Raw genomic sequence first — 26612 nt, forward strand, 5'->3', positions numbered from 1 at the left:
TATCTCAAGATGTGTCAGATAAAGAACGCTCTTCAGAGTGTGAAGGCGTATGCTGTTTAAGTTCTGGGATACTGCCACAGCTACTATGTATACATGTGATTTCTATTCAGTGACAATGCCATTGTGTGGGCTAAATTAAATTGACTGGCTCACCGTGCAACTCGAGAAAGCTCATCATGCGAGCTAAAAACGTTCCTTGTAAAGGTGCGGCACTGCCCCTCCATCACATGTCCACGGTCAGATTCTTAGCATTGTCTGGACCAGCTGTTACACTTGAATCACCAGTTGTTTAGCATATGTTAATAGGATAAGACACCAGAAACCAGCAGAAAGGCTGAGGGGGCCTTCAATAAAAACAAGACTAAGTACATTTTGTTCATCAAATAGTTCACTGGTTGTAATGGCCACAAGTCTTGAAGGATACTGGTTATATATAGGCAGCTCTCTCTCCTTATAAGGCCTCAGGGAGAGGCAGGTGGGGGACGGTTGGAGACGGGTGGTGGTTTTGTTGGCCTGGTACTTGGTTTAGGCTGACTCCCTGCGGATTCAGGCTGACAACCGAAGTCGTTGCAAAGGGAATCTCAAGGGGTAAGAAAAATAATTTAAAATCCTTTTTGTTTTGTTTTAATTCTGCTCACATCTCTTCTGTAGCATCACATTAAAATTCTACCTTTGCTTCAAATGTGGTAGATGGGAACAGTGGAGTGGAGTTATAGGCACAGCCAAGTGTTTTTCTGTCCTTAGCCACAGCTAGTGATACTTGAAGTGATGAACGACAGATTATACCAATAACGAGGGATTGTGATCAATCTTGAATAAAGAAGTAATCAACAGGGGGCTTATTTCAACCCTTTGTTGGTCACTCATGTATTCGTCACTTGTTTTGTCTTGGACTAAATACACAGTGTCTTCGTGTGTTTATCACAGTAAAGCTCAAAGTAGTCAAAACAGATTCTGTATTGATGGTCCAAATTGGCAAGAGAGTTGTTATTGATTGTGCTGTTCAAGGAATTTGTATATGTTGACTTAATGTAAACTTCCCCTCATTTAAATGTTGGATAACAAAGATTTTGGTATTATTTTGGTCATCAATTCTATTATCACTAGTTATTGCATAGGGAGTATTTGGGTAGAAAATGTTTTTGGTCAAGCTGCAGAATTTCAGAGGCTTGTACGGTTATGGCTCAGGATTTCTGAGGGTTACTGTTACAGATGCAGGGGCTCGGGTGTCATTTGGCTGACGTTAGTGTGGTTACAGTATGGGTCCGATTGGACAGAGGCACTGAGATGTAGGGCTGATGGCACTGGAATATGACCTGCCTGCAATAACCACTTTTCCTGAAGGGAGGTATGTTAGGATAAAGTGAGACCTCAGTGAGTTTATTAATGCAGCTCTACAACGTGTTTGAAAGGAGTGAGAAGCAAAGTGAAGCATGTGAACATTTCTCTTTGTTCCATTAATTAATTAAAACATAAAGTAATCGAGCCTAAACTTGAATGTATGTCAAGTTCAGTTATTCCACTACATACCCAGATGGGTCAAATGAGATCTAAACTGTTAGTATTGACCTCAGAGGTCAGAGGTTAGAGGCCGGGGGTTAAGGCATTATAGTTTCACTGCTCTGGTAGGTTGTCTCCTTGACTGACAGATTTGGGGCATTAGAAGTGAGTTAAACACTCCAATGATAATGGTTATGACACTGGAGCTACGGAGAGAGTTTCATATTTGTGGAAATAGGAATATCTTCGCCAGTGCAGCAGGTCTAAGTAGCTTCAGGTTGAGGCCGGCCAGGGGAAATTGCTTCATGTTTCATCTGACCTTATTTCTATGGGGTGATGTAAGGCATTTATATGCCACCATGTGTGCATGATGTAAGACAAAGTTATGCATTTCCTTTGGCTTCTGTGCTGTAAGACACTTTTTTTTTAAACACCCAGCTAACGACGAAGGGAATACCAGAAATAGAATGCTGTCATTGCCTAAAAGCAAAATACTTTAAACTGATTTCAGTGTCCCCAAAATGATCTATCACTTATGATGATGATTAAAATTGAGATTTTCATAAAACGTACAAAAGTATCAGAGTGTGCCTGGCAGTGTTTCCCTTTATTTTTTTTATCAATACATATAGAATAAAATAAGTAATGGATTGACAATTTTGATGGAAGAAGTTCACTCCTTCCTGTTATGCTGTTTTGTTTACTGGGAAGCAGCAACACTCAATATAGCGCACAAGGCGCTCGCATTGTCAAGACAATCTTTGGCATAACTGTACAGCCAGTTGCTATATTTATACAGTACTTATCCAGCAATAGTCTTTGTCTATGCCTTTTGTTTATATGTACATTCATGTGTGTGTTGCTGATGTCTGTAAATCAGTATGGTGTCACCCTGTCTGTGCTGGGTGGAAATAAGCTGTGTTTGTCTGTGTGTGCCCTTGGATGTGTGTTGGAGTGTTGCCTCTCCCATGTGTCCAAATTCCTGAAGGGCTTATCATTTTGTAGGGGGCGAGTAAACACAAACTATTGCTCATTATTTTTGTCGCACACTGGTTGTCACACACTACTCCTCAGCATTAACTACTTGATTCTTCAGACTGCGTCTACTTTCAGAAGCTCCTTCAAATATATTTCAGGGTTGGTGGTCCTAGTGTCTGCGTCTTTTCCTGTTGTGATTTGTAAGTGACTATATACTGTGTACGGTACCATGTCAGTCTGTGTGTTTGTCTGTTACTGGTCCAACAGGTCAGTATCTACAGTGTCACCATGTCAGTGTGGCTCAAACGTGGAAGTTACAACCATGAATACCACCACAAACAGAGCAAATATGTGGTTAAAGAATACAGCAGGTACAGGAGACGCTCTGATGCTCATGTTAACTAAAGCTAACGAATCCCTTAGATAGACCTAATATTAATAACCTCATCTCATCTCATCCCATCTCATCCCATATCATCTTTTACTAGCGCTTATCCTCACTATATTAATAACCTATTAATGTTATTACTAATGGTAGTGTTTAATAGCAGTAAGCTTGCTTCCAAAGTAGCCTACTACAACAGAGGTGAGGCTTATCTGCTTACCACAGAGCTAACTTCAACACTAAACTAACCTTAAGCTCAACCCCATGTAAGGTTTCTACAATATACATAGATGTAGTTTTTTTTTTTAAAGCTTTAGATGCTGTCTAAACATTCTTGCAGCAACAGTTCTGTACTGGACTGGCATTGGGCATTTTCAATTATTTGAGGCATAGAACCAATAATTTAAATTCACTAGCTTGAGGGCTCGAACAACTTCCCTGAAGGTTGGTCTAGGAGGGCTCCATTTGGAACTTATGATTATCCAGCACAGATCTATTTTCAAATTGTTAGGGTAGTCATTATGCGGTAATGGAGAGTAACAACGTTATAGCGCTTCTTTGTATCAGCTGAAACCTACCCCCTAATGCAATCTAAATGCTGTGCAGCCATACTCATATTTTGAAGAAATAAGTCTGGCTTCATCAGGCTTTTTTTTTTTGTTGTGTTATAATTTAGCGTTGTTGCTTTTCACTACTTACCACATTAAAAAGTCTTATTCTTGCTGTTGCGCACTCATTCTTGCTTGTTTCATATTTTTGCAAGTATGCATTTAAATGGCTTTCCATGAAAGCCTTTTTTCCATGATTCATCTTCAAGTCAAGTAAGTGTGTGTACAATGTGGCTATGAATAATAAATGACTGACTGATTTCCTGATCAGTTGTAAGGCACCGGTTGTCACATCATATGTCTGCATACAAGAAAAAAAAAAGGCACAGAGTCAAGTAGAGTATCCAAACACATGATGTCTGGTATTCTCAGTGGAGGGTGGTTTATACCTGCTCTCCTCTATAGGGCTGTGTTACTTGAGTAAACCCACAAAGCAGAGACAGTATTCTGCCTGTCATACCTCAACCTCGCAACCACTTGTAATTTAAATTCAAAGATGTTTGGACCTTTGGATGACCTCTTCTTCTTCTCTTAATAATTGCTTTGCATTGCTCGTCTTGCTTAAGTGTCATCTTGATGGCAGATCACAACAACAACTGCTTTGTCTGCTGCAGCAGTCTGCTTCAACATCCCTGTGACTTTCTGGACTACAGTGAAGCACTGAGGTTACTCCTGGCCTGAAGGCTTTGTGGACAACCCCAATGCACAGCACAGGCTACTTGTTATTGTTGACTGCAACCCTGATGAACATCTCTAGATCTCTGACAATGGCAGATTACAGCTTCTAGCCCTGGGGAGCCTCTTATGTGCTGTGCCTTCAGTGTGCTAAATATATATATAAAAAAATGCCTAAAAAGAAAATGAGGAGGGTGTTATTAATCAAGGTCCTCACATGTCTTATGTTTTTCTTTAAAACTGATATGTCATCCTTAAAGGTCCTTAAATGTTATAAAATTAACTGGTATGCACACAACAATTCACTCAATTGGACAAACCTTCCGGAAGGCTCAAGCTAAGACTATAATCTCAAACACAGCAAATAGACATCTTCTAATTTACTTTCTTAAAAGGCTTCTTGCATGTTATCAGTGAACACACTTGTAGTATTGTCTTGTTGGCATCATGGAAGAGGTCAAAAGCATGGGGCTTCAATATTTCACTTTTAAAGTCTGTTGGAGGGATAAACACCTTTATGGAAACTGAGTGAATACACACACATACAGCAAACCACTACACTTGTCACAATTCCACTACTTAAGTTTTCATTAATGCTCTGTTGGGGTATAATAGCTCATGAAAGTAGCAGGTGGGTTTGGTCAGTTAGAGCCGATTAATGAGGACTGACTTCACAGTGCTGCCTGACAGAGAACTGTGCGCAGGCCAACACAGCAAGACCTCAGAAAAGAACAAAGCAGACGCCAAGCCAACACTGGATTCAGCCTGCTGCACATATCTGAGAGACAAAACTCACACAGTGAATCCACAATTGCATGAGCCATCTTCTACAAACTTACTGCGAAGGGTGCTGGGGCAGGAATTCACCCATAGAACACATCTTTAGCATTTTAACAAATGCTTCATAGTCCATCGATATTAAATGAGAATTTAGTCAGTTCACAGCCTATTGGGGTAAACACGATTTTAATCATTTTACAAGCATAACTGACTCATTGTTTGTCTTTAGCTCTGAGGCGATGGAGGAAAGATATGAGCACAAAACAAAAGCTCGCATCCAGGAGGTGGTAAGTATCTACTAATACTCATTATCCAAACTTAAGACTGTACCTTACTTCATATGACGGTTATGGCATTTTGTGCGCAATGTTTTATTTTCACATGTGGATTTTATTAATGCCAGTGCAATGTAATTTGGTATAGGCTAGTGTGATGTAGAAACGTGTGTGAGAAAGAAGAAGGCATTATTAATATGTTTACTGCTATCCCTGTTTTTTCTTGTTTAGGTAAGCACCAAGATGGCTCAAAAATATGTACGTGAGGAGCCCATGATCAGGGGACCGCAGTTCCTGGTCAGACTCAGATCACACACTGTGTATGAAAACACTCCCATCAAGCTCTTCTGTACTGTCGAAGGATTCCCCATGCCTGTTGTCAAATGGTGGGTATGAACTAAAAAGTTTACGATGATAATGTTACCCAACCATACACTATGTTCTTAAAGCAGTGAGATGTTAGTAGATCTTAGTTGTTAAGTTGTGTTAAATAATATTGTTTATTATAGTTCCATATGTCTGGGTGCATGTGAGCTATGATTTTCCTTTTCCTTAAAGGTATAAAGAGGGTGTGATCCTGGACATGTCCTCTGGAAGGTACTTGGTTGAATCCAAAGGTGGAACTCATTCCCTGGAGATCATGAGGTACAGTCCAAGAAGAGTTTTCCATTAGTAGAAGCATTTGATAACGAGGATTTTCATATTAAAGGGACACTCCACCAGTTGTAGGCAAAAAGGTCAGTTTACTAGTCAGAATGAACCACTTGTGACATCACCAAAAGGATTGCTAATCACTATTTTGAAGCACAAAGTGGGTAGGTGCAGCCGCCATCGTAACTTGGCAGTGCCTATCTCCACCTAACTCCTGATGTCAGTGTGTTTGTTGATTAGAGAGAGTAAAACAACTTATTTCTCTCTTCTTGCACTATTTATTGTAATATAATTATGCATGCATGGACCTCGTCTGTTCAGCTAACCTTGGCTAACCTCCCAGAATGGGATGATTTTCTAAAGTTCCACAGCATTATTTGATTCATATGCCTCTCACTCTTCCTCTCCTTATCACCTGGTGTCCACGCCAGTCTTCTCCCTGTCTCCTTACAACTGTGTGACTCCCTCCTTTGCTACTATTTTATCTCTTCAGAACAGCTCCTCATTATTTTCTATTATGCCACACAACTCCATTGTATCTTTTCACTCTGCCCTGTCCTTGTCAGCTGATCAGCTATCAGCCCTTTCCAAGTAACACTTATACAAGGTCGGTGCTTCTCATCCTTGTCATTATCTAGGACTCCATTCTCTATTCTGATTGCATAAATGCTAGCAATGCTGATATAAGCACTTTGAAACACAATCTAAAATGTATCTTCACTCAAGAAAAGAATTCTAACACTAATTCAATAATGGCCATGAGTGGAGCTGAGGCATGTAGCAAAAACTGGCTACACACTAAATTATGCAGAGCTTTAAGGCTTAATATCATTTCAAGGAGAGAATTGTATACAAATGTGACCCTTGTGCAGCTATCATGAATTCGGGGAAAATTGCACACTTCACCATGGAGCCTCTAGTTGTCGTTTGAGGAACTGCAGTTCTTGGCCCTACCTTGCAAAGTTATCATATGTGGAGGTTACGGCTATGTCAAGACAGGTTAAGTAAAAGATGATATTGGGTTGCATTATGTCACTTGCAAGCTCTAATGCTTTGTTAGGAAATACTCGTGTTTCTGTACAGTATTTAAACAGCTACAATGCTAAATCACTGGATTGACCTTGAACTACAGAACAACCTGATGAACACAGCACAGGCACAGGAAAAGGGCTGATTGTTATTGTAACATAGTGACTGTTTGGTTATCACACACTGGTATAGAAAATGACCAAAATTGACTTTGCGAATTGACATGACATGACAATATTACTACTGCAGTGTTCTGTTTTCTTTATAATGCAGCACCAGGCCACTGTACTGACAGACCAGCTCTGGCTGAAGGAAACATCATGAAACATCACAGAATTTCTCAGATTTTTTTGTCAGCTGACCGTGTGGGTAAAGGCTGTGCGGTTACAGTCGCGGGACCAGAGTATATCCCACTCTCCTTCCAGTCTTTGGAAGCTCAGCTGTTCAAGTGCTGACCTCAGTGCTATGTGATACTCCAGGATTCTTTCAGTCATCACTCTTTCCCTGGATCCAATCCCTTCCTTCTGCCAGTTACTTACACACAGTTCAGCCAACAGATATTACTCCATGTAGAAGATCACTCCTCATCAGTCTCTCAAGTGTTCTTGAACTCAGATAGATACAGTAAACTACCCTCCACACTTCCAAAGCTGTGTGTGATGCTCTGTGTTCTTTCTAAATAGCAGAATGGTCAAAATGGCAGCCAACATGAAAGGGTTTAAAAATAGATCGGGAGAATTCAAAGGATGAGGACGAATCTATTTTGAATTACAAATTACCAGAAGCTTGACATAATTTTAAGCCACACTCGTGACAGACAGAGAAAATGTAGAATCCCCATTCCCCCAGCCTCTCTGCTTGAGATCCTTACACTGCAAAACCACACATTCCACAATTTATGACTACGATCCTCTAATAATAATACATTTGCTGCCCTCCCTCGGTTTTTTCCAGAAACTGACCCCAACTAATTATGTCAATGTCATCTTCTCATGACTTCATCAGTCAATGCATTCTGCACATGGTGAAAGTCCCATGTCAGCTGATACTGGGGTAACATGAGGTTGTGAAAAAGGTGGTACAAGGTGAGACAGAAAAAACTCCGAAGAAATTAGAGGACAGAGAGAAAATAAAACGGAGGCAATGATACTGTCCACTGGCAGGCAACAAATGTGTGGCATGTAGACGTTCTGTCTGCGTTTCTCAAACCATAAAAGCAGTTTTACATATTGTCACTCTCTGTGAACTGCAGTAGTCAGGAAGGGTTTAATGTCGTTATCTTGTTTTCTCCAACATAACCTGATAATGAGTGTCTGGTTGATTTGATCATACCTGATCTCAGCCAAGATCGCTGTGACTGTTTCGGAGGATCCATAACTGAAAGACTGAAGTACGCTTGCCTCTGATTTAATGATGAACACTGATCTAAATATTACAGTTTCCCTTCAGGACTTCCTGGCCTTGTAATACATGGTGAAATATATTTTAACTCAAAACGCATTCTTGTCTATGTAGTACAACATAGACCAAGCAAAACTAAGACTAAAAACTAAAAAAAAACAGGAAATGCATGCCCTTCATACTTCATTGCCTGATTGTGGAAACCAGCTTTAGTTGTTTCTTTACAAATATCTGGAGATAACACAGCCTATTGTCTAAATAATTCTCTTGAGATCTTGAGGTAATGACGCTAAAATCAGTTGCACTGTTTTTGACATCTGTACACAACAGGATTAATTGCTCTTCTGCAATTTGTGTGGAGTCTTTAGACTGCGTAAGTGGCCAAACATCTGAGACCATATGGCTGTAGGTGGAACAAGTATGACAGCTTCCTACATGAATATTATCTGGTGGAAGCTCGTCAGTCACTGTGTAGGTACAGTGACTGTGTACTGGATTACATTCTGCCACTTGATGATGGTAGAAGAGATCGTAATAGATGTATTTTTGTGAAACATACTCAGAAAAAAGACAACATCAACCTGTACCTTGTGTCTCTGAATAGTATAATATACTTTATGTATTAACAAGACTGCAAGCATAATCCAATCTATCCATAATATATCTGATGAAACTGGACTGAACACTAGATTTCTCCTCACACCAGAGATATGGGTCAAAACCAATACCCTCCCTGGATAGCTGATCCAAACATTATTGGTTTGATTGTATATGTGGATGGGGCTTTTGTTAATCTCTGCTCTGCTTTCTCTGCTGCTGATTATCCTTGGCAACATCATGCATTCATGAGGGGAACAGATACTCATTTGGCGCATTGGTACACCTTGTAAGAGCAAATCCATGCTGGCACCACTTCAGTGGTTTACTTTTAGTCCCGTCGGAGCAGATCCTTGTGGATAAGCAGTCCAACTGGTGTTTAGGCATCTTCCATGTTGTCACAGATGTCTGTAAACATTCCTTCAGACACCCAGAGCCTGGTGCAATATGAAGAAGAATTTAGTTCTACAATCCTTATCCGTGGCTCTGTTTACTCTTGAATATGCTGGCTGTTGAAAAATCATTTGATCAAAAATACTGTGAGTTTCCCGAAAGACATACTGACTTGTTTTTCTCGTGTGTATACTATAGATGCGCAACTGATGACACAGCCCAGTACACTGCAGTGGCCGGTAACAGCCATGGACAGGCCTCTACTCAAGCTTCCATTATTGTCAAGAGTAAGTCTGATTACCTAGTATCGGAGAGTGTGGTGCTGATTGCCAGGTCAAATACATTCAAACTGGATTTGTCAAGTTCAAGGTTGCACCACAAATTGCAAGAATATACCTGTAGGTTCTTGTAGTATGTATCTAAACTGGAAGTGAACAATTCACTTCCAGTTATTTAAAGTGAAATGGAAAACTAAAACCAACAACTTAATATTAGTAACTTGCATTTATTATGACTGGTGATTGTTTAACTGGAATGTGTGAACAATTGCCATCAAACTCTATTTACCATCTGCATTTTACCATCTGTCATCTTCCCGCATTGATTTTTATTATTGCAACCAGCTGCTGCTAATAATAGAAACCTCTTGCTGCTTCTTCTTCTCCTTTTTTTTTATCATGCAGGGTTCAAGCAGGAGGATGAGTCTTGTCCATATGGGTGGTTGCCTTACACAGGTAGGCATCATAATTACACCACCATACACCACCAGCTCCTGTCAGATATGTCTGAATATGTGGTTGACTGCAACGCTAAATACAAATGAAATCTCTCTGTTTCAAAGAGGTGCATTCCCTGTTTTTGTTTTATTTTGTTTTTTCACCATCCCCACATATCTCTCTCAAGTCTTGCTCTTCCTTTCCAGCTGCCATGCTGCCTAAGATCCAATACACTAAAATCAACATTACTTTTGTGGAGAAGTTTGGCCCTGTGTTTGCCACCGAGGGAGACTCTGCCACTCTGACTGCCACCATGACCCTGGAACCCAACCTGGCCAACCTGCAGCCTGAGGCTCAGTGGTATAGAGATGGTAATTGATATAAAGTAGCACATTTTGGCAAAGTAATTACCCTGTAATTGCTCGTAATATACACTGACTACCAGACCAAATCTAGTTGACATGCAGCCAGAGGCATAGCAGTGGAAAATGGGAAAATGTTACGGACACTATTTTTATTGCATGTTAATTACGCTATAAGTAGTTAAACAGACTCCAGTAATATACTTTACCTCCAGTTCATGGGCAGTTTAATTTGCCATGTGTGTCTGTAGTTTAATTGCAATAGGTAAATCATACAGAACTATATTTAGTGAAGCATCATCTATAATTCATTCATAAAGCATAGATTATTTTAGCGTTTTTAAGAAGTATGCAGTGACGCTGAATTCACGATCCATTTGTAGACACTCGTCTGTTTGACTCTAAATGGGTGAAGATTGAAACTGGCAGAGGCGTCTCCACTTTGAGTCTTCCAAACCTCTACAAAGACGACGAAGGCGTCTACACGCTACGCATGGTCACCAGAGGAGGCACCGCAGAACACAGTGCATTTGTCTCGGTTGCTGGTGAGATGGCTCATCACAAATCAATAAAGTTTCTGTTCCATACTCCATACTGTTAGTAATACAACAGCTATTAAAAGATTGTTTACTTCCTGTGTAGATGGGCCTCCCCCAGTCCCAAGTGCACCCGGAGCTCCCATGGACATCAAGATTCATGATGCCAATAGAGATTATGTCATTGTGTCATGGAAGCCTCCTAATACCACTACAGAGGGTCCAATCCTGGGATACTTTGTGGACAAGTAGGAGTTACTCATACAAACATCAATAACTGATAAACTGACCAACATACATACAAAAAACAACCTGGGCACGACTTATTATTGATGAAGCCCATACTCTTCTTGCTAGCTAGTAATTTCATATCATGTCGATGGGCAAAGATGATCTCATTGCAGCAAATTTTGATTACAAGTTGCTGCATTTGTTTGTACTCATTGATACCGATCTTTAGGGTTGATGTCCCCAAGAAATGAAACATCACTTTCTCAAGATCTTCACGTTATCCTTTTAAATCACAAATTACCTCTTACAATGTATTTTCTCAACACCTTTCCTGTTTAGATGCGAGGTTGGAACTGAAAACTGGACTCAATGCAATGACCACCCCATAAAGATCTGTAAATACCCAGTGTGTGGGCTGTTTGAAGGACACTCCTATTACTTCAGAGTCAGAGCCGTCAACTCCCGTGGAATCAGCAAACCATCTCGCATGTCTGATCCTATCGCTGCACTGGACCCCACTGAGTTTGAGAGGCTCCATGGTGGGTTTAACCGGATTAGGAGCCAACTGAGAAATGTCTCGTCCAGATTTAAAGTATATTAGAAGTCTCTTCAGAATCAGACTGATGAAGATTGTGTCTTTTATCCTTCTGTAGCCAAAAAGCTCGGAGGAAGACTGGATGTTGTGTCTTACCACGATGAAGTTGAAGGTGGGATTCAGATAAAAATTATTACACATATCGATATGTATTACTATGTATAATATTAATACAAATTTGTGTGTATGCTTTACTGTGTAGCTGAAGGAAAGCCTCCAGGTCCTCCATCAGGAATTTATGCCTCAGAAATAGACAGGACATATGTTGTTTTGATCTGGAAAGCCCCGCAATACTCCAGCAAGGCTCCCATGTGGTACTACATAGAAAAGGTAACAGTAATATCAGTACAGTACTTCCTCTCAGTGGTAGTTAATGGTTTTGAATAAGCTAATGTTCAAAGCATTTCTCAGAGATGAATAGAAAAAGTGAGAGATTGTTTACAAAATTAATATCTGTTTCTATCTTCTGTCTGTGTCCCCACAGTGCATGGTGGACAGCGGTGGGTGGCAGCGCGTTAACACGCAGGTCCCTATTCGTTCACCCCGTTACGCCGTCTTTGACCTGGCAGAGGGCAAACACTATAAGTTCAGAGTTTTGTCAGCCAATATTTATGGAACCAGTGAGCCATCAGAGGAGACTGGACCCATCGAGACCCTGCAACTCAAAGGTCTGTTTCAGCCACTTTCGCTTTAGTGCTACACGCTTCAGCAGATTTTCTACCACAGTGGACTAAACCCAAATCAGAGCTGCTGTTATGTTTATGATTATACACTGTCAACTTTATGATTGATGATGTTGTTTGTTGTCATCAGGTGTACCATCTGCTCCCGGTCAGGTGATTGCGACAAGGGAAACAGACACCTCAGTCCTCATTCAGTGGGCTTCCCCGAAAGAGCCCAACAATCTGATTGGTTACTACATTGATCAGTGTGTGAAGGGGTCCAATGCCTGGACCTCAGCCAATCACAAGCCTCACAAGGACACCAAGTATGTGTTCAAAACAACACAAACACACTGTATTTCTCAAGCTGATAGAAATATATCATGAAAGCATATATCATCTATTGTTGCATTTCTTTCTTTTTTTTTTTTAGGTTTGTTGTTAGTGGACTGACGAAAGGAGAAACCTATGTGTTCCGTGTCCAGGCTATCAATGAACTGGGTCTTAGTGATGAATCCCAGGAATCTGCACCTCTCACTGTCAAGGCTGCCCTCAGTCAGTATTGCTGCATTTATGTTCACTACTACAGATGATAAGATGAGAATTACAGTATTTTCCAAACACTAGAATGTAGTTTCAGTGCAGTTTTGTTTGTGTTTCTTTAGCTACCCCCTCTGCTCCTTATGACGTTGCACTGCTGAGCTGTGACGGCCACTCGATGGTGCTGAACTGGAAGAAGCCTCTTCACTCTGGAGGTGCAAAAATCAAGGATTATTATGTGGATAAAAGACGCAGCGGCACAACCATGTGGAGGGAGGTTCATATTCCACCACTTTCAGAAAGGCTTTACAAGGTACAGTAATGTCTGTTTGTTTGTTTTTTTAGCCTTAAATGTATGTATTTGGTTAGGGTATCCTTATGTTAAAGATGTGTATGTTATGTGTTGGTTAAAAAAAAAGGTCAGATTTCAATATGAATCTTTTTCTCAAATGCCACCATTTATTACAGCTAAGTATGCAAAAGCAGATTATATGAAATTAGGATGTGTTTTCTTCCCATTGTGTTGAAGATGATGATGATGATGAGTAACCATAATAACCCTGACAGGTGGAGGGCTTGACAGAGGGAGCGGTCTATCAGTTCCAGGTTTATGCAGCCAGCCTGGCTGGACTTGGACCAGCCTCCAAACATTCAGCTGACTTCACGTGTGAGGCTTGGAATATGCCAGAGCCTGGTTAGTAAATGGAACTAACATAAAGCCTCTACACATTAAATGACAATCATGCAAACAGGGTGTATTTCGTCTACGCAAATACAAATGTAAATGCGGGTCTGTCCCTCTTCTCCTCTCCTTCTGTGTTATGTAGGCCCTGCCTATGACCTGAGTTTCTGTGAAGTGAGAGATAATTCGTTGGTGGTTGAGTGGAAAAAGCCTGTCTATACTGGTTCTGGACCAATCACAGGCTATCATGTAGAGTATGCTAAGACGGGCACTTCTGATTGGACCACAGCCAATGAAAAAGCTGTCAGTCACCGCTTCCTAAAGGTGAGAGTATCCTTATTTAAGATGTGTGGATGATATATGTATAACATATAGTATCTGCTTCTTTTATTTTGGGCCGCCAAAATGGGTATTTATCTTCCATATGATAATAATATTATTATTTGCAATAAAGATTTCAGATTTCAAACTTTTATTCCATTATCCACCCCAGTGCGGTTACATGCAAACATACATACAACTGTGTGACACTGACATCTGGTGGATAGAATAAACAATTACTTCATTTATATTCATTCATTCATTCATTTTCCGTAACTGCTTGTCCTCTGGAGGGTGGCTGGAGTCTGTCCCAGCTGTGTTTATAATAGATAGATATTTTTAAGTTCACAGATTGTTAAAGATAATGAATGACATATGCCATATGGGACATCGGCTAGATGAAATTTATTATGGTTGCCTTTACTGAATAATACAGTATTTAGTATTTAGTTTCATAATATATTGTTAAACAAATCCTTGCAGAACAGTTAAGATTAGTGATGTGTGAACAAAAAGTACGTGAGGAACCTAAAGCAAAGAAATATTCCCTGCACAATAGAGTATTAGAAACATGAGAATCTGTTTACCTGCAATGGTTTCTGTTGTCAACAACTGCACTTGTAAAATGTTAATGTCACAGCCTGCCAAATTGGCCCAGAGGATTAGGAACACCTGCGTAGCAAAGTTCGCCACTCTCCTCCTCATTCTAGGTTGGTTCCTTGTTTCCCAGGTAACGGGTCTGGAGGCGGGCACTAGCTACGTGTTCAGGGTGCGTGCGGTCAATGAGGCAGGAGTGGGTATGGCCTCCATGGCCTCTGACTCTGTGATTGCCAAGTCTGTGGAAGGTAAAAATTTAATAAGAGACAGTGTGAAACAAAAAAAATGCATTTCCAAGTTTCTCTTTGTATTATTAAAATGTGGCTATGCCTATGCTTTGTTCGAATGGCTCCTTTATTGGTTACTAAAGCCGGAGCAAAGATGTCAGGAAGTGACATGTGTAATATATGATTAAGAAAAACTGTCATAGCTTTTTTGGGCCATTTTTGGAGAAATAAATGGCTACATTTTAAAAATCATCTGTCTGTGGAAGGTTCCCAGGAGGTGTCCTGTGTTGTGGATGAGAAATCAGGTGACATTGTTCTGTCATTTGAGTCCTGCCAAATGAACGAGGGCTCTCAGTTCATCTGGAAGAAAGATTATAAAGAAATCACAGAATTTTCCAAGGGAGTCGTGATTAAGACGGAAGGCAGCGTGTAAGAGCACAGACACACAAGTGCACACACTCAGTACTGTACATCCACGGGCACATTTGCATTCTGTTCAATCTTTTATGTGGAACATCTCTCTGTCTATCTGTGCGTATCTTTCTCTTTGCTGCCCTGCATCACAGCTCTAAGCTGATCTTCCAGAACCCAGATAAAGAGGACTTTGGGACATTCTCTGTTTCTGTCACCAACACAGATGGGGTGTCTTCCAGCTATGCAATCACTGCTGAAGGTACGATTTATTCATCACAGCTGGGTAATCCCAAAAATTAACAGAAAATAAAAAAAGAGAACTGCCCCATGCAAATACACAGACAGCTTATTTATCCCCGTTGACTTGCCATCATTTAAAAACCGCTGCCGTAATTGTCTTCATCGATTGCATTACTTTAAATTATATGAAATATTTGTTTCCTTCCTCTTTTAAAGTAGCGCAAACATCTCTCATGAACATATGAGCAGCTGTACAGCGACACGCAGACAAGTACATCAAATGTACAGATTTGAGCAAAAACCAGAAGGAAACAGAATTGAAGAACTAAGGCGTTGTGTAGGATGCAATAAAGATGAAAGCATTGAGACAGTGTTTAAAATGATCATGACAGCATGTAGGCAACGGACATTTTACATTACATATTCCTTGAATAACACATGGGGCATAATGTGTGTTTAAGCATTGCATCTTCACGGCAAAAGACTTGCTGTCAGAAAGCTTGACAGTGTTTTTTTATTTCTATTGCACCACTATGCTACCAGGCTCTAATATCTTATTCAGTGCGCCTTCCACTGATTGCTTCCCATTTGGCCTATAGTTGTTTCGGCGTAGCTCACGATAATTTCCAAACTCCTGGCATACAAGGTCTCATTTATTTCACTTATATCGCAGGTACTTGGCAATTCTCCAGTAATGTAACACCCTAACTCATAGTTAACTCAGAGTTTCAGAGTGAGCCTCCAGGTCCGGTACGAGGCAATAAGGAGCACTGAGCCACAGAGCGGTATCCGTGTTCAAGAACTTATCTGCCTCTTCTTATTAACGCTGTTGAAGTAGTGACTTCTCCAACTTCAAACTCAAATCAAAGTTCATGATTAAATTACGTCTATGCAGAAAGTATAACATGTATTTAATAAATCTGTGTCCTTGAATACATTGAATGAATAAGCTGTCTCCACATTTCAGAGCTGGCTAAGATGATGGCGCTAAGCTACGACATCAGACATCCAAGTAGGTGGCTGGCCGAGTCTTTCTATCTCTTCTAATCTCTCTCTGTCTGTTTTAATCTCTATTCTTTTAGACTTTTTCTCAGTTGCGTATTAATCAGTTGCACCTGCTGTCTCTGTTTCTCCTTTTCATGGTTTCTTTTTGCTTTCTTCTGACTGCTTTGAACATTTCTGATTACTTTATTCTTTTAGGTGCCCCTTTCTCTTTTTATTTGATCAAAAAAAAAATGTATTTCCTGCTTTTGCATCACCTGCCTAACCACCATGCACCCTTCTTTTGACTCCCATCCAATCCCTCCCCTTCTCTCCTATCCCATAGTCATCCCGCTGAAGTCTGAGTTGGCCTATAAGATTCTGGAGAGAGGCAGAATGAGGTTCTGGCTGCAGGCTGAAGAGATTTCCTCCAAAGTCACCTACAAATTCTTTGCAAACAACAAGGAACTGTCGGGAGCTGATGTAAGACACACTGTAGTTTTAACAATGGGAAACATAGACAGGAGAGGTGGAAATTATACTTTCTTGCTTCAAGGTGAACAAACTGATGGTCTACCTGAATGACAACGGCTCAGTCAGCTTTTTGTTGCAACAAAATGAAAGCTGTAATCACCGTGAATCCATATTCACAAAGTCTGTCATCAAGTGTGCATGTTTTTCACAATACAACTCTATTTTTCTGCAGCCCAACAAGATGGGTCATGACGTCTCTACGGGTATCATTGAGTTTATCATGGACCATTTCACTGAGGAGAATGAGGGGACATTTACCTGCCAGATCACAGACGGCGGAGGCAAAGCGCAGAGCTCGCTGGTTCTGATTGGAGACGGTAAGAGGGGCCCTCAATCAGAATAGTTAATGCGTGGACACACAGAGCACCCATAACCTGGTTGGAACCCGCTACAATGTAGAGGCTACATTATACAGTGGTAAAGTTGAAAAATGTAAATGTGGCTTGTATCTTTATGTATGAGTGGCACTGAGATTCAGATAAATTATGATTCCACCCTCATACCAGACCATTAGCAGGGTGATCCACAGAAAGAATCTATAGCAACTACTGACAAAACTTTGATCTTCTAATTATTCTCTGTTTATGTGTATCTGTATGTGCACACAGCTTTCAAGGCAGCGTTGGCTGAGGCTGACTACCAGAGAAGAGAGTACATCAGAGTCAAAGAGGGTAAGCAATACAAAACATCATCCGCTCTTAAGCTTGTATGAGCTTTATTCTTCTTAGCCTGAGACCAGAACACCACTATGTTGCCAGGGAGACATCTAATCAGCGAGTATACAGAATAAAAGTAGAGCCTCTCCTCTTCTACAGGCGGCTGGAACCTGAAAACTCCAAAATGACTGATTTTACATGACGGAATACGTCCCGAATGTAGAAATTCATAGGACAGAACTCCACAGTGGTGTTTTGCATTAACAATTGGCTTATGCATGATTCAGCAAACAGGGGTTGCAATCAAGTTCCACATGTACTTCCTGTCTCCATCCACCACAGGTCCCCACTTCAGTGAGTTCCTGTCACTTCAGGTTGGAGACGACTGCTCTGTCACTTTGGTCTGCAAGGTAAACACAGCCAAACTCCATAATTATGCAATATTTACACTCTAAACAAATGGAAGGCTGACTAGGCGGAGAGCCGATTAGTCATTCTATGGAGCGTAAGATGCCATAATGCCATGTAATGATACGGTCCAGAGTGAAATTAACCAGCATTTTGCTGTCAGGGTCTCGTCCTGGATTTGTTAAGGTGAAGCATATTATTAACATCATTTAAAGTAAGTGTTGTTCAAACGCCTCGGGTCAATCTCAAGCTGACATCTGTTTAAGGTGTTTGTGAGATTAGCCCAGATATGCACAGTCTGAATAATGCAGCAACAGAATAAACACATGCAGTAAACTGAGTGCGTGAATGATGCGAGTGCCAATGCACAGGAGGCACAAACATCAGTCATTCTGCAGAGCTACGCTCCATTTGGATTTGGTGTTAGCGACTATTTAGGCTATTTTATATTCTTAAAAATGGCCTCCTGTTCTCTTGGTAGAAAGATATTTTTTTTATTTTGTTTTTCTCTAAAAGATCTATGAAATGGATGAGAGCCACAGCCTAATGGGCACCCCTGGGCAAATTTCATATTTTCCTGATTTAAGAAGTCAAAAGAAGTAAATACAAACCTTGTATCAAACGAGCTTTAAAAAAAATAAATAAATAAACAAACCTCTCTTCAACTGTTACTTGTATGGTAGGCCTTAAATGATTTGTTTGGAGATGGGAGGCAGTTGAAGAACAGTAATAAGACAAAGTCAGCCGATTACATTTTCAGACACACAAATTCTCTGACTCTTCAAACCTTGTGAATCAATCAACTACCATGGGCTCCTCTAAGGAATTAACTGGATCTACAATGAAGCCAACTAATGCTTACAAAGCAGAGGAACGCCATAAAAATATATCAAAGTGCCTCCAATTTGCAGTTTCAACTGACTGGTGGCCAAGAACTGTGGAAGTCAAGATAATGGATGACCAAGAAAACTTGTGTGCAGAAAGGCAAAGCAAAATTCACTTATGTCTGCAGTGAAGCTGCAGGAAGGAGGTGGACAGAAGAGTGGTGGCGTAGTGTTCGCTGTGCATCACAATACACATTATATTTCAGCACTCTTAAGTTAAAATGCAGCTGTTTTATCACAATCACCAAATATATGTTTGGGGGCAAAAAGGAGCAGAATTTGATGAAAAGAACACTTTCCCACTTCTCAGCATGTTGGTGCAAATGTCTGTCAGTGGTATGGGAAACATGAATGAGTAGAGGGAAAATGCATACTTCTAAATACGTGCAGTCAGTCAAGAATCTAAAAAGCTAAAAGCTTCTAGATGTGCTCCCGGAGTAGTTCTACCTAAAGGTGACTGAAAAGCTATTGCTAGAAATTTGATGGGAAGATCTGCAGTGAAGAGTGAGGAACAGTACAAAGATTGAGAATGTAAAGTGTGGCTGGCTGAAAGGAGTGGACTATTTTTGTATGATTAAAGCTGGACTCTTTATCACTTCCCAGATCTTATTTCTTGGTCTACAAAATTGACTTGTTACGTGTGCATCTAAGTTCTATATAATCTGAGGTATGTGGCATTAAGGAAGTTGCAAACAGTAAAAGTAAAGTGTATTTATTGCTGTTTATACCTACAGAGCATCTCAAGTGGTAAACAGCCCTATAGGTATGGTCACGGAAAATAAAAGGCACCGCCTCTAAAGTCAGAGCTAAAGAATGACTTTTAGGGGCCATTTAATGGCAGAACAGGAAACATTTTTTTAGATCAGTTCCCCTTGCCACTATTAGGGTATGATGTTACAGCAGTTGAGTAAGCTAAGACCATGTTAGTATTTGAAATGATATTGAAGATTTTAATGTTGCATTGTAGGTTGCTAACTTGAAGAAGGAATCAGAGTTCCACTGGTATAAAGAAGACACCGAGATCATCCCTGATGTGAAGCCTGACCTTGGAGCAGGAGTCTGCAAACTGCCAATTAAACTGGTAATTACACTTTGCTACTGTTAGTCTTCTAAAGAAAAAGTATACAGTGCTGTCATATGAGCACACAATCCAGGATGTAGTACAGTGGAGTCAAGCCAAGGTAAGACTGTGTTTAGTGACCCAATGTTATCCTTCAGACTTAAAAATAAAGTCAACAAACACTAACCAATGTTACAATTAGCTCAAACTGTTCTCATGTCAACCCATGTCTTCTCCAGTTTTCACTGAAGACAACAGGAATCTATAAGGCTACCATTAGTGATGACAGAGGAAAAGATATGAGCCAAATTGACGTCTCCGGAAAAGGTTTGTTCCTCACTTAATGTATCTCACTGTTTTACTGGGGGGAGTAAAGATACTGTATGCTCAAGACTTCACAAAGTCCAGCCTTGATTTTCTACTGTATATCATCTTTTTCTAGAGAAGAAACATTTTAGTTTCCTCTAAAAGTTTGTTTAACGTTTTGTCTGTAAACTTCTTTCTGTAGACATTAATTATTGCCATTTTCAGATTATCCACTCTGTATTAAAGGTCAGTAAGTATTTAATCAGATCTCAGAGAAGAGATTATATGACAAATGCTGCAAAAACAGAGTATTAAGTTTGTTAATTTATTAATGGCAACAGGGATAAGCCACAACTGTGTTTAACCTTAAGGCTTAAAAGTGTTGAATGCAGCCACTAGAGGGAAGCATTGTGCCTTTCAATCCTCCTGACTCTTTCCCTGACCCCATGTTACTGTGTCTCTCTTCTAGTCTTTGAGGATGCCATAAATAAACTCAGTCAACTGGCTGGTAGGTATCTGCCTGCTACACAAACATAAACCTATACACACATGCACAGTGGTGAATACCAAAACATCAATTAATAAAATAACTGATGTTTTGGTATTCACCAGACATCCATATCAAAAACAGCACTAACCATCGCCGACATTATCCTATATCCTCAACCCAATGTGGGGATCCAGATCAAATGATTCAAATTTAACTTGACACAATCACAAAACAGTGATCAGACATTCAAAAGACCCCTCGCCCGGCTGATATGTTTCTGTTTTAAAATCCCACCGCTACATGCACACACACTTATCAGCGTGCGGCAGAAGTTGTCACGCTGGAAGCATTTGGCCATCATGCCATCATGTGGCGAAATCACTTTAAAATTCCACTGCGCTGTCACGGTGACAGTGTGGAGGAGCATCTTACTCCTATTTTAAGAGACAGTCACTTGACAGCTCTGCAGCAACTGTTACAGCAGTGGTTGCAGAGGAGAAGAGGGTTCATTACTGTGATAATGGGAAACCATGGTGATGTGACCAGGTGGATGACACACTTGTCCACTTGTAAAGTGCAGCGAGCAAAGTCCCACACAGAGATGATGTAGTATAAAATGCCCTTTTAGGTATAATGGCTTAAAAAAAAAAAAAAAAAGGTTAATAAAGGCCCCGCTGGTTGAAGTGCACTGAATACAGCACACAAACAGTCTGTATTCCAGAGTCAGTACTCTGCTTCATTAATGCAATTTTGCTCTCCAAAGTGGACAAAGGTAACATAAAAAGGGAAATCTTACTACAGATGGAAGCTCGAATCTGTTTGATTAATTCTGTTCTGCATGCTGTAGCTGTCACAGTGGAGCGAGGCCAAGTTGCCCAGCAGCAGGTGGGAAACATGTATTCAATTTTGATTTCAAATGTGCTCTCCACAACCTCTATCCCCTCCATCACCTCCTCTAGGAGCCAGTGCAGCAGAGCTGGTGATTAACTGCACAGCAACGGGCATTCAGCTCCAGTGTCACATGAAGTATTTCACATCAGAGATGAACATTGCCTGGTATCATGGGTAAGAAATTATATTTATATTTCTACTACCGCAACTGTAGACACGACAGAAGCAGCACAAAGGTGAAGAGGAAAGGGAGAGAATGAGAACAAGAGGAGAGTCCAGTATTTGTAGTCACGGAGGAACAGGAGGAATCTGAGCCTTCTTTTAAGTCTTCCTATAAACATGCTGACCACAAACCCATTATTTTCCCCTTTTCTCATCTTAAACTGCCAGGAGTGGCAAAAAACAATAAGCCACATAATAAAACTTGTGATGGCTGGTGGCAAGTGTTTTCATTATCCTGCTTAATGCAGCAAAATTGCCCTGTTTTGTGACAGAAATCACACCCCTATCATTTTCTATAAAGAAGCAAGGGTTTCCTGCACTTAACTGCACTCCGTCTTACCCTGGAGATTAAAAAATGTGGGGGGAGGGAGGGGGGTGTAGAGTGAAAGAGAGTGGACAAAACAAAAAGGAGGACGAAAAGAAAAAGAGGGAAGATGAATTGAGAGGACACAAATGATGGGAGATTAGGTTTTTAACATCTCCGTGTCCTTTCTGGGAGCGTGTGAGAGTGACAGATAGGCGTAACATTAGGGAGGCATGTAAACATGATTCCCATTACCTCACCCACTCGCACAACAACACTGCGCACATACTAACCTCTCCTCTCCTCTCTTCTCCTCAGTGAGACTAAACTCTCCCACGGTGACAAGATTGTGATTGGAGGAACCCCTGCTATGGCAACAATGGAGGTATTATTGTCTCCTGTACAAAGTCGAACAGTAACATTCTTCTTAGCTGGATCGCACACTGATAATTTTTCTGACAGTGAAATGCCTCAGCGACACGATTCCCTGTTATATGTCCCTTAGAACGTCCTCTAAGTGCCTTTAGAGTGATGACACTGGGAGAAACAGAATTAAATTGATAATCACACAGGGTGTCAATGAATAAAAACTATTTAAATTCATTAAACTTGATTAATTAAGCAGCTTCTCTTCCTCTCGCTTTTTGTCACAAAGCTTTATAATCATAATTACCTAGCAAATGAATAGAGCGTTTTTTAAACTATGACTCAGAAACTCAGGAGAAGAAATAAACAGCCAAGAGACTGATGGGCTGTGGGCTGCACCGCTGATCACCGGTTCACTGGTTGATTGATTCACAGGTGATCGAGCCAGTGGAGAAGGATAAAGGAACGTACTCCATCGTCATCACCGACCCTGAAAACTCACATAAACGCACACTGAACCTCAGCGGCGATGGTCAGTACCTTCCCCTCGTTATTTGCCGCCTCTGTGACGTTTACTCTTTTTTCTTTCGCTCACTTTATTTTTATGACTCTCCTGGCTTCAAATTGTCGTCCAAGGCTTTCAAGTGATGCTCCAACCTGAAATATGTTTCAGCACTAGATGAGTATCAAACACTCATCCCCTTAGGCCGAAAAACACTCGGTAAAAAGTTTGCTCCTTCAAAAAGCAATGGAGTCAGCTTGAATTCACGCTGGAGAAAACACATTCCAATTAAGTGCAGGTTTACATGCAGATAAAGTATTGATGGCCATTAAAACTAATAAGAATCAACTTCTCTGTCCTTTTAACCAATACTCAATATATGCACTGCTGCCTAACTTCAGTATTCCTCACACCATTCCAGAAATTTGTTTTTCATATAAAATGTGACATGTAGTCAGCACGGCTGTGGTTGATCATGACGGAGCAAACAACCGTCTCTGTTCTAAAGCTGGAATTGAGTGTTTGTTAAAATATTAAAATGAATTTCTAGTGGCACATCGCTGCAAAATAAAATAAGGAGACAGGCATTAGTGTTGAGAAGGGAAGCTCTGACTTTCTGTGTTTGTCTTTTTACAGTGTATGAGAAGGCATATGCCGAGTTCCAGAAGCTCAAGTAAGACGACACTCTCAAATCTGTCTTTACTTGTGCTTTTGTGTGGATATTTCCTGTCAGACTACCTCTGCTAAACATGATTTGTTCCATAACAAATAGGATTGTCATCCAATAGCACAAATAATAATTTCCCGGAATACGTTCTCTTTATATTCAGAAAATCTTTGTTTCGAGTATTTCCGTCGAAAAAAAACTGTTGACTATAAATACACTGACATGCACCGATTCATATTTTGATTCCAAGACATTTTGTTTATGTCATTTAAAAACAGACACATCGGTATAACAGAGCTTTATGACATATTCAAGTCAGCATGCAGGTCCATCCACACAGCCGTCCATCAAACCTGTCAGTTAAAATATCTGTGCACAGCTAACTCCTGATCTCTCAACTATCCCACCGCACTGTTTTGGAAACACTGCTACTGTTGCTTCTCTGAAATATTTAATAGCAATTCAGCGTGTCTGCCTTCACTCACCATCAACTTGTAGGTTCTAAAGTTCCCTGGGTTCACATTTCTGCTACGGATTTAGTCTGCCTCTGTGTCTTCATGCAATGGATGATGATATTTTTTTTATGAATCTGGCTGTATGCTCGGGTCATTGTCATGCTGCAGAATGAACTGGGGACCAACAGAGATGAGGGATAGGAATCAACCTGTTTGCACAGTGCAATAGACAGAGAGATGCTTCATATGAAACAGTGTCACTCCGATTACTTGTATGTACTTTTGTGGATAGGCCAGTCCTGCATGGTTGCATTTGAAATGAAGTAAATGCTATAAGCTTTGCACAAATACAGCTGTTACATAGTTACATCTACAAGTTGAACAAAGCTGTTATGCCAGGAAAAAAGTCCATTTTATTACAATTTTTGATAAAAATCAAGGATTAAAATAGAAGCAAAAACAATAGAAGCAATCTTATAAGGTCCTTTCACTAATTGGGCCAAAGCAAACTCCACGTTCTGCAAATCCATTAAGAAAAAAAAAACAACAACAACAACAAAAAAACATTTGATACTCCAAACACTAAGCACTACATGCAGAGTGAAACCCCTGCAAATCCCTTTTCTAATTAACATTCAAAGAGAAACATTTAAGCACAAGATTTTACAAACGCATTCAAATACACGACACCCTGTTGCCCTTTTGATTGAGCATCCGCGTGCCAAGAGGAGAGCAGAGTTCCCCCAGCCATCTGGTCCTGCGGCTGACCTCTGGCCGTGCCATGCTGCTCCAACAGCCCTCACCAAACAATATACTTTTTTTTTCTTCAGAAAAACAATTGGAGAACTCGTGGAGTAAACAACACTATAATGTGGGTTGACTCGAACACCGTTTGACCACTGTTACTTAAACAGGAATAAAATGGATTTTTTATGGTCGGTGCACAGCAATGGATTATGAAGCGGAACCAACCAAAGCAGCCACTGACAAATTCGTGGAATTTCTGCGTTAAAACATAAATAGATTTTTTTTTTGGCTGATCTTTATTCTGCATACGATAAGCTGCCCAGCTGTGATAAAAATGTCAAACCTTCTGTTTTTTTCAGGGCTGAGGCCTATGCTGAGAAGAGTGAGTTTACCCTCCCATTCTCATTGAATATCATCTCATCTCAGTGAATAGTTCAATGTTTTAAGCAGGAATTGATTATATTAATGGTCTGTTTCAGACCGTGGTAAGGTGGTGGGAGGACTGCCTGATGTGGTCACCATTATGGAAAAGAAGGTCGGTGTGTGGAATTGTAGAGTCTGTGTCTCTCTGCGTTCATGTTTGTCTAATAAGACATCTTTTTGCTTCTCGCAGACACTGAGTTTGACATGTACAGTGTGTGGAGACCCCAAACCTTTGGTGTCATGGTTGAAGAATGGAGTAGAGGTTGAACCTGATGATCAGGTAATTGCCTGCTGTTGTAGGTATGACCAAGACCTGAATGTGTTTCACAACTTGTCACTGATGCACATTATTTCATCGTGCATGCATGTATGCCATGTCCACCACATTCAACTGGAGTATGTTGCTTTTTTGATATTTTTTCATTAATGTTGATAATATTACAAAGAGCAGTTTACATGAATAAACAATCAAGTAAAGGTACCCAGGTTAACTATTCATCTGAAATCCCTTTACCGGATGATGTTAGGGGTTCAAAAATAAAAATAATAGGCGAAAGAAAAGTACAAAATAGTGAGTTAATTAGTTTTTCATTACCTCAAGAAAACAAGGAACAGATCTGATGTTAATTAAAGAAATTATCTCATTTAGTACATCTTTACTCAACAAATGGCAGCCACATGGCAGCAGAGGGATTTTCTTGAGAAAATTAGACGAGTGTTGGTCTTCTCCTAAAATGACAGAAAGGCTTAATTGCTTTGTAAAATGGTTATGGTCAACTTAGTTCTATTAAAGGTCTATTAACACTTGTAGTTTTGGTGCCGAAACCAAAGAGATAATAATTCAACACTGTTTTCTTGTGCGACCTGGCAAAGCACTGCACTGGTTAGCACTTTAGTGGACTAGTGACCTGTCCAGGGTGTACCTTACCTCTCACTGGATGCCAGCCGGAATGGTCTCCAGGCTCCCACGGCACTCTACTTACAGATTATGGATGGATGAAACCATCCGTGACTGCCTTCCTGTGGAGTCTTTGCTGGTCTTTATTACCTTCTTTATGTTGACTTTTGCATGTCACAAGAAAGAGGAAATAGTGTCTTGTTGACTCGTAATAACAAGAAAGACAACCATGTTATCTTAAGAGGATTCCCTAGAATCTCCCAAATTATTGTAGTTCTCTGTTGGAAACTGGCTCTTTGTCCCGCTGAAGGCCAAAACCCTCCAAACGTTACCACTGAGGCAACCAGGGTTAAAGGAAAGAAAAGACTCTAGCCCAACAGTGTGGTGTGTGGTTTCCATTAGCAGAACACTCCTGGACCAATA

General features: G+C 40.4%; 1 protein-coding gene across 2 annotated transcripts in view; it reads left to right on the forward strand.

Annotated features, from left to right (window-relative positions):
* The first annotated feature begins 424 nt into the window (after nucleotides 1–424).
* The window catches only part of myom2b (myomesin 2b), a 30074-nt gene continuing 3886 nt past the window's right edge, over nucleotides 425–26612 (forward strand). The window contains exons 1-37 of one of the 2 annotated variants that reach the window (XM_047580309.1): nucleotides 425–588; nucleotides 2746–2849; nucleotides 5156–5213; nucleotides 5433–5587; nucleotides 5760–5846; nucleotides 9471–9559; nucleotides 9956–10006; nucleotides 10195–10359; nucleotides 10734–10895; nucleotides 10993–11134; nucleotides 11457–11656; nucleotides 11771–11824; nucleotides 11915–12042; nucleotides 12197–12380; nucleotides 12526–12700; nucleotides 12808–12929; nucleotides 13040–13227; nucleotides 13482–13608; nucleotides 13742–13920; nucleotides 14648–14762; nucleotides 15008–15170; nucleotides 15308–15414; nucleotides 16363–16407; nucleotides 16723–16859; nucleotides 17083–17227; nucleotides 17519–17581; nucleotides 17909–17976; nucleotides 19826–19939; nucleotides 20158–20245; nucleotides 20694–20732; nucleotides 21674–21779; nucleotides 22450–22516; nucleotides 22933–23029; nucleotides 23636–23672; nucleotides 25228–25250; nucleotides 25348–25403; nucleotides 25482–25571. In XM_047580309.1, coding sequence (XP_047436265.1) covers nucleotides 2767–2849; nucleotides 5156–5213; nucleotides 5433–5587; nucleotides 5760–5846; nucleotides 9471–9559; nucleotides 9956–10006; nucleotides 10195–10359; nucleotides 10734–10895; nucleotides 10993–11134; nucleotides 11457–11656; nucleotides 11771–11824; nucleotides 11915–12042; nucleotides 12197–12380; nucleotides 12526–12700; nucleotides 12808–12929; nucleotides 13040–13227; nucleotides 13482–13608; nucleotides 13742–13920; nucleotides 14648–14762; nucleotides 15008–15170; nucleotides 15308–15414; nucleotides 16363–16407; nucleotides 16723–16859; nucleotides 17083–17227; nucleotides 17519–17581; nucleotides 17909–17976; nucleotides 19826–19939; nucleotides 20158–20245; nucleotides 20694–20732; nucleotides 21674–21779; nucleotides 22450–22516; nucleotides 22933–23029; nucleotides 23636–23672; nucleotides 25228–25250; nucleotides 25348–25403; nucleotides 25482–25571 — 3909 coding nt within the window. In that variant the 5' untranslated portion in view covers nucleotides 425–588; nucleotides 2746–2766. The remainder of the gene's footprint in view (nucleotides 589–2745; nucleotides 2850–5155; nucleotides 5214–5432; nucleotides 5588–5759; nucleotides 5847–9470; nucleotides 9560–9955; nucleotides 10007–10194; nucleotides 10360–10733; nucleotides 10896–10992; nucleotides 11135–11456; nucleotides 11657–11770; nucleotides 11825–11914; nucleotides 12043–12196; nucleotides 12381–12525; nucleotides 12701–12807; nucleotides 12930–13039; nucleotides 13228–13481; nucleotides 13609–13741; nucleotides 13921–14647; nucleotides 14763–15007; nucleotides 15171–15307; nucleotides 15415–16362; nucleotides 16408–16722; nucleotides 16860–17082; nucleotides 17228–17518; nucleotides 17582–17908; nucleotides 17977–19825; nucleotides 19940–20157; nucleotides 20246–20693; nucleotides 20733–21673; nucleotides 21780–22449; nucleotides 22517–22932; nucleotides 23030–23635; nucleotides 23673–25227; nucleotides 25251–25347; nucleotides 25404–25481; nucleotides 25572–26612) is intronic. The other variant, XM_047580310.1, reaches the window with a different exon arrangement.

The sequence above is a fragment of the Mugil cephalus genome, chromosome 3 (genome assembly GCF_022458985.1).
Source record: "Mugil cephalus isolate CIBA_MC_2020 chromosome 3, CIBA_Mcephalus_1.1, whole genome shotgun sequence".
NCBI classification, from domain to species: domain Eukaryota; kingdom Metazoa; phylum Chordata; class Actinopteri; order Mugiliformes; family Mugilidae; genus Mugil; species Mugil cephalus.